Genomic DNA, 17,847 nt, shown 5'->3' with positions numbered 1-17,847 from the left:
TATAATTATAGTTTGAGTTGGGCGGGAGTGGAAGCACTACAGTCTGGGGAAACTGACTCACTAAGAGAGGTTAGCCTAGGCTGGCTCAGCATTCTTCATTCTCTCTCATACAACACAGAATTTCAGACCAAGGGCCCCAGAAGTCTTGCTAGAAGCATCTTCATAAAGCCAAACATAGTTCTCTCGCACTCTTCTCATTTAAGTTCTCTCAGCTCTTCTCATTTAAATACGTTGAGATTACAAGCTTCTATGATTGTGCACATTGGAAAAAAAAACATGTTCCATGAGACATCACATGGATAATATATAACACAGACAGCCCATGGTACAAAGTCTGATGCCAACATACGTTGTATCTACTAACAAAAACACACTGTTCATGTGAAAGCAAGTCACATTCGCTGACAGCTGTGCCACAAAAAGCAGAAAATTCAGTCTTTAGAAAGAGGTACTAATTTATACATATGAGGATGTTAAACCTACTTACATCAACAGAATAAAGGTAAGGCACTATCAACTGTATCTGAGCTTAAACGAGAAGCATTTAAAAATGGCAACCAAAAGAGCTCAAACAGACATCTAAATTGAGGAGAAAAGAAAAAAAAAACAGAGGAGATAGTGTTTCGGAGCCAGGAAGTCAATCTCCGCCAACCATTAAAAAATGTTGCCATTGAGTAGCTTGTTTACATTTTATTGAGCCTTGTCTCATTATGTGTTGTACCATCCATTAAAAGCACATCAGAAAATGAGAAGCCTTCCACTGTCCTTAAATTTAGCACTTTAAGGAAACATCTAGAAGAACACGCAGTCCATTAGATCTGCACAGTCAATTAGCTGGCAAAAGTCAGGGACCCATGCTTTTACTACACAACTTGACCTTACAGTACGATACATGGGAAGTCGCTGAATTAGTTGAAGAAGTCCTTCTGATGTGCAGTACAACATTGCAGGAGAGATATGAGTTGTATATGTTGAAATTACATGGATTAAAAAAAGACCTGGGCCCAGTTGTTTAAAAGTAATCTGATCAGATTTCGGCTATTGGATTTATTCAATCTTGAAAGATTCTGAAATCGGATTAGATCACATAATCTAATTTAGGTTTTGGTCTGGATCAAACCCTTCAGTACGTGTTGTTTAAAACTTTTTAGTAGGATTGGAATAACTTTGGTGCAAAAATATCAGGATTATCCTGCAGCAGAAGGGGTGGATTCAGGGTGGATTTCGGAAACAAAGTGTAATTAATCTTTAAAATTCGTCATATAATACAATGAATAATGTAATATAAAAATGTATTTATATTTTGCACTTAATTTTTGTTTAACCGTCACAGTGATAAAGTAGTACACACATTAGGCTCCCTATTATGTCTTTCAATACAGATCAGAAAAACAGATTTTGTCCCCATAAAATAATTCCCTAAACCCCATCCAATGTCAAAATGTCCGCAATGTCAGCAGTTTTTAACACTGTATATTAATTACAATTACACAATCAGAGATGAACCAGTTAAAATACGGCATCTTTTATTGCATGTATATTTGTTTGCATATTTGTGTTGAAACAATTATCTTTCAATGCTATTGCGTTCCCTCACAAATGTTTTTTGTCTCAAAAAAATTTCCCTTGCCATCTCATATTTTTCCATCACATTGTCCCTTTAGGGTAGGGGTCTGACTGTTTAAAGGAATTTTAAAATGAAAGGGGGTGTTTGCATTGTTTTATTCTGCTATTCTCTTCAAATCAAAACACTTAAAGTAACCCCACATTAACTATTCTAACTGTTGTACTAACATAGCTAGTAGACTACATTGTGATCTGTGAAGATCCCATTTTGAGAACTGGTAATCCAGATTTGGTAATCTGAAAAACTGTGTATCTGGTCCTGGAAGATCCAATCCAATTTTGTTTTAAAAAACAACACAAAAGTAAAACGGATTACCTGATGTTGAACAGAGGGGAATTTGAAGGGATACTGGATTTACTATGTTCTTGTGGGTCAATCTAAAAGGTTTTTATAAAACAAATCAAATTCTGTACAAAAAATTATACAATGCGATACAGTATTTTTATATTTGATTTAAAAAAAATATATATTTTATATCAGTTTATGCAGACTGGATTGGAATTAGATTTTTTTTTCATGCTTAATAGCCATGAAAAAATTCACAATACCTAATTTTTTCTTAATTTTTCTCTTAACTCTTTAAATTCTACCCTGCTTGAAAATTTCCAAGCAATATGAAATATCCAGCAAAGACAGTGTTTGGTTTTGCAATTGGATTGGATCATCATCATAGGGTAGGCATCACTGTGTACGATTCATCCACGCATGTTTCATCTTTTTTTTTTTGAGCTTGTAATTTTTAATCAAAAGAACATAAACCAGGTGAAACAACAGACTTCTCTCTGGTGGCGGATTTAGTTTGCTTAAACGCATTCTTTTTTATACAAGCAAATGCAAACTCGCATTCAGATACGCTTCCATCCAATTAATAACCAATGGATAGAACCTTACATTTTCTTTTTCGATAATCCATTTTGCACCCACATATACATCAAAATATGAAAGAAAAGATATTTTGCTACTTGCATTAGCCTACATTGTGATTTTATTCATAAAATTGTCATTTTTATTAAGCTTATCATACCCATGCACTAAACACATTTTTCACCACAAAAAAAAAGACAAAAAGCTAAATTTCTTTCTGTTTTCCTTTACTTGGCCAGCAAACATTAGCTCAACGGTCTTGTTCTGTTCTTGCCGTATATAGAAAACAGCTCCTTATGTTTTTAGGTGCACTGTCTTATGGGGCTGGTGTAAAAGAACCCCATACAATAATGTTCAATGTTATAAATAAACATGAAAATATAACCAAGGCCATGAATTCAGGCTGTGCTCGTAAATGTCACCTCATTCTGTAAATGAAAGTCCCACCAGAGGGTGTGAGAATATGTCATTATCAATGTGCACCACACACCACCTTGCTAGTACTAAAATTAGCATCACACAGTCCCACTATCTAAACAACATGTAAAACACAAACTGGTCGCCAAGTAACAGGAAATGGATTAAATTAGTGAACTGGTACTTGACTTGTACCAACATATTTGAAATGCAGGTGTGGAAAAGTGGAAAAGGCACCCTAAATTTAATGTCCACCACATTATGCTCTCTACATTCTGTGTACTAGCTCAAGAGTCAAAACATTGTGAATCTTTTGCCCTTTAAATAACTGTCATTGAAAACAATCACAGCAGATCTTCACCATAAACAGTATTAGTTGAGTCATAACAAAGGCTAGATGATACTGTCATATTGGTAGGCAAGGCTAAAGAAATTAATGAATGAGTTTAAATATATCCAATTTAAGATAAACTAAAGCTGAACCAACTAATATAACATACTACAGGATTGTTACTCTCATAACACATACTTTTCTATAATGTAAATCACATCTGACAGAGAAATGCTGACCTTTAACTGAAATTTGTGGTTTGCAAATTTAACTCTTTAAAAAGTTGAAACTCACAAAAAATAACTATGTTCATTCAGTTCACTCTTAATAAGCAACTTTTAACTAATTTCTCCCATAACTATGTCCATTCAAACAAATGTGACATCAAGCTCTGACGCAGAAATACAATGTAAGAAAAAGTAAAATAATCTCATTTAAATGGGAAACAAATGTCAATGTTTTGAGGAGAAGTTAAACGCCTGGGTTACTTCCTTAAATACGATGGACAGCAACAACAGAACACAGTGTAACGTTTCGTTTGGTTTGTTTTCAAATAAAGAGCATTATTCATTATAAATCCAATATCCGCCTGGTCTCTCCGGGAGTCCTGCAGGGAGCCATGTGAGAGGAATACTAACTAAAACTTTCTCTAAACCGCTACTGAGCACCTACTTTCCCAGCCTGACAACTTGAATGGAAGATTTCCTGGCAAGTCTCTAAAGTGAAAAGTTGAAGGAACAAGGAGAACAGGCTCTCCGGGCACCTTTGAACCCAAATGTCACATTAGCCCGGGAGACTCCTGCACGGTTAATGGAGACTTACCGGAGCGTTGGTCCAATGCAGTTAGTGTCTGTGCTCTCAATCTCACGCAGGATTCGCTCGTGCTCTGCCGCTGTCTCCGCGCTCGCCATCTTCCATATCCTCGCGACGCGATCGACAAAACACACACACAGCGCCCAGAATGAGAGGGGGGGGGGGGAATGCTGGAGCTTTTACTTCCGGTATTACTGTTCAACTGTTAATTAATTTCAAAACATGTATATTTTTTTTGTTTTTAATATTTCTTATTAAACAAACTAACAGACAAACAAGCAAATAAAAACACACCGTCTGTAATATTTAATGATGACATATGGAGGAGACATTTAATTTTAAAAAGTTTTTTTTAACTTGTCAAAGTTAAAGAAGAATAAAGCCAGAAATTTTATTTGAAAAAGTTTTATATTAATAAGTGAATATATTATAGCCTACTATATGAGAATTTGTATGCTAATCATTACAACTCTGTAGTACTGTAAAAGTTTAGCATCAACTAAAACTGTATTGCAAGACAGCGACATCTAATGCTTCTTCGTGTACAAAACAAACCAGCATTCACTGATCAGTGCCAGCATTGTGTTAATGGATATTAATAGTTTTTAAACATGACATGGTAATAATTCGGGCATAAAAATATAAATATTAAAATACTTATTGCAATTGCATCATCACAGCCTCTATCGTAAAAGCACATGTTTTATAATTATGCTTTCATATAAATCAAATATTTTCGGTGTCTCTGTGGTTGTCATTAATTTATGAATAATGATCGATGTCCAGCAACACTCTATAATTAAACACTCATCCGCGAAACAAACTAAACAAATAAATTAAAAAACAAATAAAAAACTCATCAGTATTTCATGTATTCCTTTATTTGGTAAATAGCCATGTACTGAGTGAAGTAATACAAAAACAGGGTAATCAGTATCGGGACCACAGGTATTCGCCATTTTTTATTATTAGACTAATGATTCATGCTTTTAAAACATGATATCGATTTATTTATCTATATCTAAACCTTTTTCATTAAAACAACAGCAATGCCTGTGTTTATTTTTATGTATTTATTTTATGATCTTTCTTGATTTGTTATTTACTTAATTGTTGTTTACATTGTTTCGTGTTCAGTCGGAAGTGAAATCCTGTTGCGCTTCTTTTCCGTACAGCACGGGTGGTTTGGTGTCGAGAGAGAGAAGGAGTCCAGAGGCAGTCCAAACACAGAGACCCAGATCACCCGGAAGACTGTACCTCAGACGCCAGAAATCGGTAAGAAACTCGATATTTGAAATATTAATGATTAAATAATGCAAGAAGCGATTTTGAAACTACTACGAAGCAGATGGAAACTTAAAAAAGTTAGTCGTTGGACGGTAGAACCTCATTTTAATGGTTTTGGATGGCACTGAGTCTCAAAGTTGTAAACAGAAGTTTCCCGTTTTTATATTTGAACGAGTCAAATTAAAACCTCACCTAAAAATAATAAGTAGGGTTGCCGTTGGTCAGAAAATCGTCAAACACGATAACTAGTTGGCTGTTTGTGAAGCGTTTTAAAGCGTGGTCTTGTGAATACTGGGTTAATTGTTTTGTGTATTGTAGTTCATGTCGGTGTACGATAAAGCAGGATAACTCGGTTCTCTGAAGTCAGCTCTGAGAAATGTGTCTGTGTCAGTTTACAGTATAAACGATCGCGCCGGGAAAGCCTGTCTGAGTTTAGACCATAATACTGTTTGGTGTTGGTGTCTCAAGAGTGAGATGCTGCGCAACAGTGTTGCTTGTATTATTAATCACGAGGAATTGCACTGTTTGCCTCATCTTCAGCAGTAGCTTATGAGGTTATGGCTGATGCCTTATCTGCTCTTTGATCTGTTTGAGGATAAGCTAATTCATAATGTGGAATAGCACATATGCAATAATCACAAATAAAGTTAGTACAATAACCAACGACTCCATTTACTAAAACAGCAAACTTAGACATGTGTGCATAAATGAAAATCTTTTTTTTTTTTCTTTAACTTAGTGTTCAATCATGGCGCAAATGTTCATTATCTCTGACAACGAGTCAGAGACAACAGAAGACCTTGAGGACTCAGGCCAGACCGAACATAACAGTGTTTTGTCAGAGAGAAAGCAGCACCTCACTGTGTCTGATAGGCTTGAAGGTGAGTCAGTCTCAAGGAGCTGTAGGATTGAACACACGTCATTTCTGCTGTATCCTGGAAACACGTCATTGCACATTTACAAGACACGTGAATCTTAAAACAATTTTTTTCTCTGAATAATTTCTGTGTTGGCATTGGTTTTAGCCATAAAAGACAATTTATTGTACATGAAGAAATGCTTTAAATGAATTCCAATGTGAGGTCTGGTCTGATCTGATCAGGCAAGGGTCATTCAATATCAGACGTCATTGTAGGAGAGCAACTGGGAAGACACAGGAATCTCTCGATGAATGAGGAGGATCTGCTGGAGACCGGGGCAGCAGATGAAGGCGATTTCAGGCCTAGATCTCGCTCTGCTCCTCCTGCTTTGTGGGCAGCTAAGAAATATGGCCAACAGCTAAGGAGAATGAGTGATGAGTTTGACATCCTGCTTGATAGAGGGGTAAGAAAACAATTATTTGGCATATAGGAGCAGAGGAGGGTTTGGACAACCATATATCCTAGTTCTATTAAAGGGTTAGTTCACGCAAAAATTTAAATTCTGTCAGTAATAACTCACCCTCATGTTGTTCCAACCCCGTATGACTTTCGTTCATTTTCGGAACACAAATTAAGATAGTTTTGATGAAATCTGAGAGCTGGATCAGGCTGCTAGGTAATTGCATCTGCTGGCCCAGAAAAGTTAGTAAAGACAATTTTAAAATAGTCCAAGTGACTACAGTGGCTCAACCTTAAGTTTATCAAGCGACGAGATTTATTTTTGCGCACAAAAAGTATTGAAAATTACTTTATTAAAAATTACTTTATTCAACTATTAATTTTCTTCCGTGCGGCCTCTGTCGTGAGTTCCCTTTTGCAAGTAAGGCACTTTTACGTTTTCTCACGATTCGGACATCCAGGAAATTCAGACTTTAGAACCATTTTAAACACTACATCGAGACCCATCGGTGTCATCTTCTCAGTTCTCGCGCATGCATAGTGCCGCTCTCGTGAACTCACGTCAGAGGCCCACATGCAAGAAAAGGAATAGTTGTATAAAGTCGTTATTTTTGTTTGTGTTTTTCACTCAAAAAGTGTTCTCGTCGCTTGATAAACTTAAGGTTGACCCACTGTAGTCACTTGGACTATTTTAACAATGTCTTTACTAACTTTTCTGGGCCGGCAGATGCAATTACCTAGCAACCTATGAAGGAGTGATCCAGCTCTCAGATTTCATCAAAAATATCTTAATTTGTGTTCCGAAGATGAACGAAAGTCTTACGGGGTTGGAACAACATGAGGGTGAGTAATTACTGACAGAATCTTTATTTTTGGGTGAACTAACCTTTTAATGATTGTGAACATGTAAGGTAAACTAAAAGTATGTTTAACCTACTTATTTTACCATAAAATAAATCAAAACGTTTTTCTTATCTCTTACAGATGAAGAGGGTGAAGAGCGCAGGAACAGCACGTCAGATGCGGCAATCACCCAGCTGGTTAGCCTTCCTTTGGAGTCACAAAGAGTCTGATGCTGAGGCGCGCCCTGCTGAGTGATTGACAGTGAATGAATGATGGAAGAGGAGAGAAAAAAGAACTACTGTACATAACAATTGACGACAGAAGAAAGGGATGCACTGCTTTGAAGAGAAGGAACAATTCTATTGACTGGTTTTAAACCTTTTTCGTGAACTGCTCTGGGACCCTTGACTGTAGAAAAGTGTGAACTGTATCTCACTGGCATGTGCTATGCCACAAAGAAAACAAAAATGGAGAATCTCCTTTGACTTTTCTTAAGCTCTCGGAATATTAAGCAGTAAATTTTGTGAATGTGAGCTGGATATCAGTTTGTTCAAAACAGACTTTCTGTCGCTCTGCCATATCGGCTTTTAGGTTCAGATGAAATACTTTTTTAACAAAAGCTCATCAAAAGAAGTCAAAGATATTTTATACTACATCAATTGTTAAAGAATTTATTAACCATTTTTTCTGTACAAAATTTTTATCTGTAAAGGGACTTTGGACACTTAGAGGAGCCCTTCTGTTTTATTACCATCTCTGAGTCATAAAAATCTCTTGGAATCATCTGCAACCAACAATACCAATAAGCACAAGAGCCCCCAAAACAAGACTGGGTCTGAATACTCATGAGAGCAAGAACAGAGGACACCATCATAACTGGTATTACTTGAAAAATACAGATTTTCAATGCCTTGTAACTTTAATTAGTTTAAAAAAACATTTTATTGTGAGTAACAAGTGTAGCCTAATAAAAACTCTAATAAACCACTTTAAACAAAGGTTCCTCTTACTTAGCAGCACTAGTGTAAAACATAAGTACTGTTCTTCGTGGAAATAGTATTTGGTGCTATATATCAAAATGTCTTTGTTTCCAAATATGGTTTAATATACTGTTTGCATCAAAACATATCTTTTGCAATTACATTTTAAATTTGTACAAAATAAAAGATGCAGTAGCAAACCAAGCATGAAAAAAAGAGACATGTTATACTGTGGGATGTAAATAGAAAATCTGAACAACCTTGGAATTTCATTGAATCAATGAAAATCCATTGAGGGATTTGTCATTGTGTTGTCTTTAATACACTTGTGTTGGATCCCAGCAGAACTTCTCCCCACAATCAAGAGCAGAGAGCCTTTCCATATCCTTTTCACTAATCTCAAAGTCAAACAGTTGCACGTTCTCCTCCACACGGTTCGGCTGACATGATTTTGGCAGTACTGGAATGTTCTGTTGTACAGCCCACCTCAGCAACACTTGAGCTGGTGTCCTCCCATACTCTTTAGCTAAATCCAGAACCACGTGGTCTGATAACAGAAGCCCTGTTCCAAGAGAGGAGTATGCTTGAAAGCACACCCCTCTTTCCTTACAAAGTGTCCGAAGGTCCTTTTGGACCAGCTTTGGGTGAAACTCTACCTGAAGAACTGCTGGGGTCACTTTACAGCTCTTCAGCAGCTCCTGCATGTGTGCTACTGTGTAATTCGACACCCCAATGGCCCGAAATTTTCCTTTTGAGTAGAGTTCCTCCAAAACTGTCCAGCTTTCAGCACGGTTTTCAGGGTTTCGTTTGTCCCCCACTTGCAGCCCCTGGGTACCTGGCCAATGAATAAGATATAGGTCAATGTAGCCCAATCCCAACTGATCCAGGCTCCTCAGGCAACCATCCCTAGCTTTGGTGCCCTGGTCTTTGGGACCCAGTTTACTAGTAATGAAAACATCTTCTCGTGAGAGGCCATGCTTGGGTAGAAGGCAACGGAGGGCATGACCTACATCTGCCTCATTACGGTACACAGCAGCAGTGTCAAAGGCACGGTAACCAGCTGTCAAAGCAGCGTCCACAGCATTGTAAGTGTCCTCTTGACCCTGCAAACGGAAAGTGCCCAGTCCCAATAGAGGCATCCGAGTCCCAGTGTTGAGAAGCACAGATGGCTGAGGGTCAGTCATTATGAAAGGGGGAAACCTTGCTTTGGAGACTATGAAAACTGTAGTGCATAAGGATGACGTAATAAAACACCCATTAGATTAAATCCAGAGATTAAAATAATACATTTTGTAATTACATTTAAATCACTGTGAAGCTAAAATGATACTAAACTAATACAGAGACAAAAACTTACCCTGCCGGTTTTTTGAAAATGAATAGACAAACAGTCGCCAGTGACTTCAACACGGTCAAGGTTCAACGATCTGTTCCATGTAAATAACAATGCTAATTTATCTACGTACTACCTGTAAAATGTAGGAGATAAAACGTTCTGCTAGAGTCTTATCTTCCTCAGGTGCTGTTTTACAACTTGCTCAACCTAACATGAACATGTGACAATAAAGGGGCAGAACATATTGCTGTGGAACTGTCGTCACCATAGAGATAGCAGCTGATTCGCGCCTCACTGGATGACGCTTTTGACCAATCAGAGTTTGTTGTCGTGACCTGGGGGCGGGATCCTGACAGCTCCACCCGCACCCGCGCCCGCGCTATTCAGTTTAGTCGTTTTCAACGGCATATTTGGCGCCGAATACTTGAGGCGTTACGGTAACTTATACTTTTGCCTATGGGTGTTTATTAACCATGCCATTTCCATTTAGTAAATTTTAAAAAGCTAAACGTTTCTAAATTGGCTTTATAAATTACAGAAACACTTTGTTTGATCATTTGTCCTAGCTAGCTAGAGTTTTTTTTTTAGTAGGCCTAACGTTACTCTGGATTTCTGTACACTATGTATGAACATAAACATAAGTATTGCTTTTATAAAATAGGCTGTACCATAGTTTGTTGTATGTATTTTGTTTCTTCTTTTTTCCAGTGAAGATTCTGTTCATCCTCTTTGGATTAAGTAACTATGCCAATCCAGGCCTTTTCCTTCCCTGTACCTGAGACCAGATTTTTTCAGGCTGGACAACAAGTCTTCAAATTCAAGATAAGACGAGGAGAATTGAGCAGGTAAGAACAAGCTTATTTTATTTGTTTTGTATAAAATATACAGTATTATTTTGAATATAACTTTACACTTGCTATTCAACAGAAAAATATAATTTTCTCTTGAAATATCTGACTTGGATATTCCCTTTCATAGCACTGATAAGGTGGAGATGCTGGAGGGGATGCTTGTCACTGAGGAGCTGGAGGTTTTTTTAAGATCAGGATTGTAATTTTGGATTCAAATAGGATTCATAAACTTTGGGAATTGGGAAGATTTCATTCCTGATGTGTTTTGCTTCACAGAATGCCGTGCGTGCAGTACTTGGAAACCTAGATGGTCTTCACCCCTTTGCAACCCAGCATTTCAACATTTTTCCCTGTATGCTTTTCTGAAGATAGATAGATAGATAGATAGATAGATAGATCATTAAAAAACAAATTTCTGTCATCATTTACTCACCCTTATTTCATTCCAAACATGTATGGCGCATTCTGCTCAACAAGAAGATATTTTGAAGAATGTGAGTAACCAAACAGTTTTTGGCTACCTTTGACTTAGGGTTAGGGTTGACTTAGGACTCGTTGTATCAACAGAAAACGTTGACACGTTTTTTATAGACCTTTTTTGTGTGTGTGTGTTCCACAGAACAAAGAAAGTCATACAAGTTATACAACAGTAGCTAAATGATTACAGAATTTTCATTTTTGGAGGGCCTTGACATTGAACTCTTTTTAAAATATTTGTCATTTTAATAAAAAACTGAACTGCTGTTGCATTCAGGGTCAGTTCAAGTAAAAGTGATGTGTAATGCATACAAATAATGGAGCATGACTTCCCTTGACAACATACAACACCTACAGACAAAAGTAAATGGGAACAAGTGTCTAAAATGAGGTTCATTAAGGAGGGTGTAAAACTGTCGCCGTACCCCTTCCTTATCACACTGTATGTGGAGGATCGTGAACCAGCCTTTCAATCCGCAGGTGGGAGGTCTTTCAGTCTCAGCTCGCTACCTGACTATGACATATGCTCTGAATAAACTTTGTCTGCCTTGTTTACCAGTGACAAATACCAATTCCTGGAGCACACCGGTGAGTGTCTCTTATTAATTATGCATTTCTTTATGTAGTTATATTGAGCTGTTGAGCTTATTTTGTGGTTAATTTCTTAATTGAGCATGTAAAAAAATCTATACATAATTTCTTGTCATGGTGCTTGTACATATCCTTATAATTGTCACAAGCTGACAAAAGTAAATGTAAATGCCCTCAGGAGTCTATATCGAAAAGTCCACAGTGTGCTAGTGAGGCAATGAGGACAGTCCAAACCACTGCAATGGGCCATCCAGAAGAGGGCACCCTGAGCCAACACAAGCAGAGTAAACTAACCACAGAGTGCTTTCAGTAAGTGTGTAGGTTTTTTTATGCTGTATGTGGTGAAAAATCATTGTCAAGTCTTGTCCTTAGCCTATGCAAATCTGTCTTTCTCTCATCGTGTATTTCATTATTTTTTAACACATGCCAGCTCATATCTGTACTTCCTTAAAGTACTTGCTGGATGAATAGTGTCACAATAGGACATAAATGTAAATAAAATAATAATGAATATTAAAATATTCATAGAATATTTATTAAATATTAAAATATATAAATTTATTCTATATTAAAATAGAATATTTAGGATCAGCCTAAACTTTAGCTCATGACTCGCATACAGTAAATAGATGCCAATCATTTATAGCATACCATTATAGGATGGTGTTTATAAGTAGACTACCCTTTCTTGCTGTCAGACAGACACAAACGCAGGAGACATTTGTGGGAATTTCCACTTTGTTTTCAGTGATGATTGATAAGCTGATAAGATTGTTGACCCGAGTGATGAAGTGTTGAGTCAGATGCAATAGTTATGAAAGAGCAGAGGAGCTTGAGCATGGGGCGCCATCTCAATGAAGCTGTCACTCAATTAGCAGGAAGAACATAATAATTTAGCTGTTAAAATAACATCCCACCTCATCCAATTCCTCCGCGTAGAAAGAGATGCACAAATCAATAAGCCAGAAGGAGAACAGAATTTGACATGTACTTTTAATTCCATCATGTCCTCATTTTGTTTGTGGTGGGCGATGGGGAAATTATGGTGTTGGTTCATTCTGGCAAGGACTGCAGTAATTCAGTGGAGTTTACACAACTCACCTACTGCAGTGTCGAAAATAGATGGCTTTTCACAGGGAATTTGTGTGTATGTGCACAAACCCTCCGGCTGATGCGCTTATAGACTTGCCTAAAACAGGTCTTTTGTTTTTATGTTAAATGTGCTGGAAAAGGGAACAGGATTTAGATATGTCCAAAAAAAGACATCCAATAAATCTTTCTCTCTTTCAGGGAGTCCCCTTGCTCGGCCAATGGTGCAGAAGCGATGGTTTCTGGCAGTGAGGTTAGTGTATGAATGTGTGTGTTAGTTTTTCTGTCAATCACTCACTCACACACACACTGTCTCAATTGTTAATCATCTTTAATTGCCAGCCCTGCAGGGTGCACAATCTGACACATTAGCCCATTCAGGTGGCATAACTACTCCATAATGTTAATTATAGAAGCTGATAAAAAAAAATAATACCTGTTTCAGGTACTTTTCATTTGTGAAACCGTCCATTGTTGGTATTTTCTTCATCTTTCTCTCGTTTCTTTTCTGTTGTAGATTCGTGCCGATTCAGATATGAATTGTCTACCAGCACCGGATGTGTATGATGGTAAATTGCGAATTCAACATATCAGTATCTTTCCTAATATTTATTTTTCTTTATTCATTTTCAACGATCATTTAAAAGCCCTTTATTTAATGCATTTAGTTAATGACCAAACTAAGCAATGTGAGCAGAATTGTGCCATTAGAATCCCATCTTTTCTCTTTTATTAGTCATCAAAGCACTATTCTTTTTTGGGATCATCCAGCAAATAATCAGTTAAAATTAGTTGTCGACCAATATGGGCTTCCAATGACCAGGGGCGTCGCTAAGGGGGCAAATGCGGACTGTGTATACAGGGGGACAAGAGGCATTGGAGTGCATTGCAATAAACTACACGGGGCACAGAAAACCTAGCAATGCCCCTCACATTTGCTCCAAATTCAGAAAAAACGACAACAGAAATTGTTTACTAGACTCTGTAACTGACAAAGTGGTGAACAGTTACTGGGCAATGCTGATAATTCTAACCTGATCAAATCTTGGCCAATATCGGTTTATAATGAGTTACAAATAACAAATGTTAATGAACTAAAATATTATTTTAAATCTTATAGACTTTCTAACACCTTGTTTAGATGCCCCTCAAAGTGTTGACCCAAATTCAGCAGCTGGACAGAACACTGGCATCATTTCTAGAATGGCAAGGTGAGAAATCTATTCAATTCAATTCACATTTATTTGTAGAGCACTTTTCACAATACATATTGTAAAGCAGCTTTACAGAAAATCCATGTATCTAAAAGTCAATTTATAGTAATCTGTTATCAGAGGTGACTGTGTCCAAGTTATGTATTTCAGAAATGTACATATACAAATCATGCAGTTAACTAACAATGTATTTATTTAAGGCAGAAACAATGAGCTCATTGAAGTAATGAATACATTTTGTTAAATGATTAGGATATATAGAAAATGTATATTAAAAAAAAAATCTAATGAAATATGACATTTATGTCCGGTTTCACAGACGAGGCATAAGCCTCTCCCAGACTAAAGTGCATGTTTGAGCTGTTTTAACTGAAATCAACTTGCATTGGCATATCTTAAAACATGTCAGTGCCATTGTTTTGTCTCAAGATGCACACCAGTAATGTTTTTTTCTAAGGCCCATTTATAAAAATTATTTAAATGTCCTAATTTAACTAAGACCTTTAACCTGGCTTAATCTAAACTCTGTCTATGAAACCAGGGCTAAATAACATATTAATTTAAATCTGCAGAGTGTGAATTTGCACTACACCAAATGGAATTGCAACAATTATGACTTGAATCTGAATGAAGTTATGAGATTGTTTTCTTAATGTTTTACTGCTCTTTTCACAGCTCACTGTTTCCCTTCTCTCTGTTTTTCCGTAAGAGTCCTGCAAATTAAAAAGTTCAAACCATCATTCCTTGACACTTACGCGGAGCTCCAACTTTTTTTTGTTTTGTTTTTTAATAGCCAAGTCTGTTTTAATTTTAAATTTTCAAGGTTTTGATTAGCCCCTGGTCTGTTATTTAAATCTAATTTTTGCTGTTTTGTGCATTCTGTTTGTGAATTTCTTCTAAACGTATCAATAATGGTTCTAAATGTGTTAATTTACGCAGTATGAGCGTCTCAAATACATACACATTTTTCAAACTGTTGCTTTGGGTGAAAATACCTTTTGTTGCATGTCACTCTCACTAAGCCTGAAATTACATTGCATGTTCTATTATGCATTCACCTGAATGGAGTCGTTAGAACATCAAGTTTTGTTCACTTTTTATTGTTTGTGTGTGTGTGTGTGTGTGTGTGTGTGTGTGTGTGTGTGTGTGTGTGTGTGTGTGTGTGTGTGTGTGTGGTGTGTGGTGTGTGGTGTGTGGTGTGTGGTGTGTGGTGTGTGGTGTGTGTGTGTGTGTGTGTGTGTGTGTGTGTGTGTGTGTGTGTGTCAGACCACTCTCAATAAGGTGAGGTCATCGGCCAAGGCTATACATGCCCAATCCTCTTGTCTCAAAATCCACACCTCTTTCTGACTGCCTTTGCAAATTTTACAGGATCAAATAAGAATTAGTTGAAGCTGTCAAAGACTTCTAACTTTGGGTTCATGACTCAAGAAAAGCAGAGCCAAGTTTATCTCTCCTTTTTTTATTCTCAGAGTTTACATATCGCTGTAACCTGGAAACCAGGAGAGTCATGAAGAATTATATTATTAATACATCCGCTTGCACTTTATGAGGCTATAGCAGCTGCCAAAACAACAGGAGAGGGCATGGCCTCACGTTTTCACTTGATGAGCTAATTTTATTCACATCTCGACCATTAAACCTCCATGTCAATCAAGCTCTAAACGTTTTCTAAGAAGCTGGCCCTGTATACATCTTAATATCTCTTTATAATTACACTCCATCCTGTGACAAAAACCCAGGAGGCCTTGAAGTATGAATCATGCTGATCGTGTATGATGTGGGGAGGTGGGTTGAGAGGATGATGAGTTATGTCATCCATTCCATTTGCAATGACATAATAAATTGTGCATGTTGGAAAATGAATGGATTAATAGTAGTTTGCTAGTGTAGTCAGCACCCAGGAATGCATTGTTAAGAAGTTTTAATTTAGCTTTAGCACTATAATTGCATCACCATTGATTTATTCATTTAGCAGACGCTTTTAACCAATGATCAGTTACCACATCATTTTTCTGATAGTGATCAATAAAGATATCCAAAATCCTCTCTGTAAAAATCTTTGGCTCTAATATATCAAATAAATGAAAGAATATTCTTTAACCTGATTTTTGATTTCAGATTTTTGTCCTAGAAATGTATGCAAATTAGTGCATATGTAATTAGACAGTGCCTCATTTGCATATTTAAACTTAAAATTTCAGAAAACTTTTAATACAATTTTTTTTGTTATTATTAATGTAATCAATCACCTGGTGAAGTAGGTGATATTTATTAGTTAGTTTTTTTACCCTATTCACCTGGGGTGTCTCACCTGGGGTAAAGAAAATTTTCTTTTTTTTTTACTTTTTTACTTCTATTCATCACAAAATCCTGAAAAAAACAAGGTTTCCACAAAAAGTACTGAGCAACAAATCTGTTTTAAACATAGATTATGATAAGACATATTTCTTGAGCACCAAATCAGCATATTAGAATGATTTCTGAAGGTTCACGTGACACTTAAGACTGGAGTAATGGATGCTGAACATTCAGATTTACCATAACAGGATTTAAAAAAAGAAACTATTTTATATTGTAATAATGTTTCACAATTGTATTGTATTTTCATAAAAATAAAACATTACATACTCTCATGGCCCCAAAGTTTTGAACTGTAAAGTGAATAATCCAATCCTTTATTCTAAAAAAAAACATCCACAGCTATTGGAACATTTCTCTTTAGCCTATACTTAACATACTCAAATAAACTATGACATGTAGTACACTCTTTGTCTGCTATTCTCCTCTGGAAATAATGAAGATGTTCAGCATTTATTATTCAGTGGGGTGAGAGGGGAGGTCCACCAAAATTAATTAAAATGCCCCAAAAGATATGTTGGCAAAAATCCCCTGTATAAGCTCTTGGGGTTTTTTTATATTTATATAATTAAGCAACATCACATAAGGACATGTGCTGTTTTTTCCTGAATTTTAGCACAAAATAATTTTATAAAATAGTCCAATAAACAAGAAGCTAAAATGAAATGACTTACATTTTAGACACAATATTATCTGATAATAATTATTGTCTGTTTTTGCTCAGCAAAAAAGTTCCAAACAAAGGCATAACAGAATCTTTGAGCGTTTCTGAGCAATACAGTGGTGTTTCGTTACTGAATGAAACCGTGTTTAACGAACAGGTTGAGCAAACTATGCATTGACAGTCACTTGCTTTGTTCCTGAATAAATCAGCTGTTTTGAATGATTTGGTTGAATGAATGATTCAAAGACTCATTCATTCAAGTCGTAGGACAATGAGTTGCTGCCACCTGTCCATTTGCGTTTCGTAATAAACCGTATCTTTCCATTTTTTCCCATCATTTAATTTCTCTATATTCAAAATTTAATATTTAAAAATGCATTTGTATAAACTGTGCATTAAACAGTCTCTGTACATCTAAACTTCTGTGCCACATATACAGTGCAAATATGGATTTTATTAACATTGATTTCATTGGTAACAGACCAATAGTTTCATATTATTCTAATTAAATTTATTGGATAAAGAATTTAACACTAAAGATGACACATTTTCAATAAGTACAGAAACTATATAGGCTGTAAAGGTTAAAAAATCCTCCTGAAAAACCATTTAAGGGAGCAAATTTCCCCCCTTAATGAAAAAGTTCATTTCTGTCACTGGTCCAGAGTGGCTCTAAAAATGTTAGTAACCTCACTTTAAAAAATGTATTTCTTCAGTAGTTTGACTTCTCAACTCTATCTAACACCACCCATAATTAACTTTGTTTTGACATCTGCAGATATAAAA

At 36.4% G+C, this 17,847-nt stretch overlaps 4 protein-coding genes and 1 long non-coding RNA gene across 16 annotated transcripts in view; 3 read left to right on the top strand and 2 right to left on the bottom strand.

Annotated features, from left to right (window-relative positions):
* exoc6b (exocyst complex component 6B) overlaps positions 1-4,248 on the bottom strand; it is a 111,503-nt gene extending 107,255 nt beyond the window's left edge. For 4 of the 8 annotated variants that reach the window (XR_013203631.1, XR_013203632.1, XM_077228223.1 and 1 more), the window contains exon 1: positions 4,062-4,248. Coding sequence is in view for 5 of the 8 variants with exons in the window: in XM_077228223.1 (XP_077084338.1) it covers positions 4,062-4,150 (89 nt within the window). In the remaining 3 variants the exon portion in view is untranslated. The remainder of the gene's footprint in view (positions 1-4,061) is intronic. The other 4 variants (XR_013203633.1, XM_077228224.1, XM_077228225.1 and 1 more) reach the window with 2 other exon arrangements.
* A 981-nt stretch (positions 4,249-5,229) lies between these two features.
* Positions 5,230-8,499, top strand: badb (BCL2 associated agonist of cell death b). 4 transcript variants are annotated; one of them, XM_077228234.1, is made up of 4 exons: positions 5,230-5,327; positions 6,079-6,220; positions 6,475-6,662; positions 7,643-8,499. In XM_077228234.1, the coding sequence occupies exons 2-4, from the start codon at positions 6,088-6,090 to the stop codon at positions 7,754-7,756; spliced, it is 435 nt and encodes a 144-aa protein (XP_077084349.1). In that variant the 5' UTR covers positions 5,230-5,327; positions 6,079-6,087; the 3' UTR covers positions 7,757-8,499. The 4 variants fall into 4 exon arrangements, with proteins under 4 accessions (XP_077084349.1, XP_077084348.1, XP_077084346.1 ...); XM_077228233.1 differs by having other exon boundaries at positions 5,235-5,327; positions 6,442-6,662; XM_077228231.1 differs by lacking the exon at positions 5,230-5,327 and adding an exon at positions 5,421-5,985 and having other exon boundaries at positions 6,442-6,662.
* On the bottom strand, positions 8,379-10,065 carry LOC143737184 (glyoxal reductase). The gene is made up of 2 exons (XM_077228229.1): positions 9,839-10,065; positions 8,379-9,703 (listed from the first exon to the last, which is right to left on the bottom strand). Exon 2 carries the CDS (start codon positions 9,663-9,665, stop codon positions 8,799-8,801), a length of 867 nt encoding a protein of 288 aa, XP_077084344.1. The 5' UTR covers positions 9,666-9,703; positions 9,839-10,065; the 3' UTR covers positions 8,379-8,798.
* Positions 10,066-10,183: 118 nt separating this feature from the next.
* Positions 10,184-12,049, top strand: majin (membrane anchored junction protein). The gene is made up of 7 exons (XM_077227212.1): positions 10,184-10,254; positions 10,526-10,662; positions 10,796-10,847; positions 10,945-11,020; positions 11,503-11,625; positions 11,705-11,733; positions 11,915-12,049. The coding sequence occupies exons 2-7, from the start codon at positions 10,562-10,564 to the stop codon at positions 12,047-12,049; spliced, it is 516 nt and encodes a 171-aa protein (XP_077083327.1). The 5' UTR covers positions 10,184-10,254; positions 10,526-10,561.
* A 958-nt stretch (positions 12,050-13,007) lies between these two features.
* Positions 13,008-15,139, top strand: LOC143737188 (uncharacterized). Of its 2 annotated transcripts, none has more exons than XR_013203635.1 (4): positions 13,008-13,078; positions 13,343-13,394; positions 13,967-14,036; positions 14,715-15,139. It is a non-coding gene; the product is annotated as an uncharacterized LOC143737188 (long non-coding RNA). The 2 variants fall into 2 exon arrangements; XR_013203636.1 differs by having other exon boundaries at positions 13,946-14,036.
* Positions 15,140-17,847: the final 2,708 nt, after the last annotated feature.

Source organism: Siphateles boraxobius, unplaced genomic scaffold (genome assembly GCF_051911475.1).
Source record: "Siphateles boraxobius isolate OS27281-9 unplaced genomic scaffold, OSU_SipBor_1 130, whole genome shotgun sequence".
Classification (NCBI taxonomy): domain Eukaryota; kingdom Metazoa; phylum Chordata; class Actinopteri; order Cypriniformes; family Leuciscidae; genus Siphateles; species Siphateles boraxobius.
This window is presented reverse-complemented; position numbering and strand designations above follow the sequence as displayed.

Bases quoted from the DNA above. Each gene is read 5' to 3' on its own strand.
- LOC143737184 (XM_077228229.1), bottom strand. From the start codon at position 9,665: ATGACTGACCCTCAGCCATCTGTGCTTCTCAACACTGGGACTCGGATG.
- majin (XM_077227212.1), top strand. From the start codon at position 10,562: ATGCCAATCCAGGCCTTTTCCTTCCCTGTACCTGAGACCAGATTTTTT. The intron at 10,663-10,795 runs GTAAGAACAAGC...TCCCTTTCATAG, and splicing joins AGACGAGGAGAATTGAGCAG to CACTGATAAGGTGGAGATGC. The intron at 11,626-11,704 runs GTGGGAGGTCTT...CTTGTTTACCAG, and splicing joins ACCAGCCTTTCAATCCGCAG to TGACAAATACCAATTCCTGG.
- badb (XM_077228231.1), top strand. From the start codon at position 5,950: ATGTGGAATAGCACATATGCAATAATCACAAATAAA. The intron at 5,986-6,078 runs GTTAGTACAATA...TCTTTAACTTAG, and splicing joins ATGCAATAATCACAAATAAA to TGTTCAATCATGGCGCAAAT. The intron at 6,663-7,642 runs GTAAGAAAACAA...TATCTCTTACAG, and splicing joins ACATCCTGCTTGATAGAGGG to ATGAAGAGGGTGAAGAGCGC.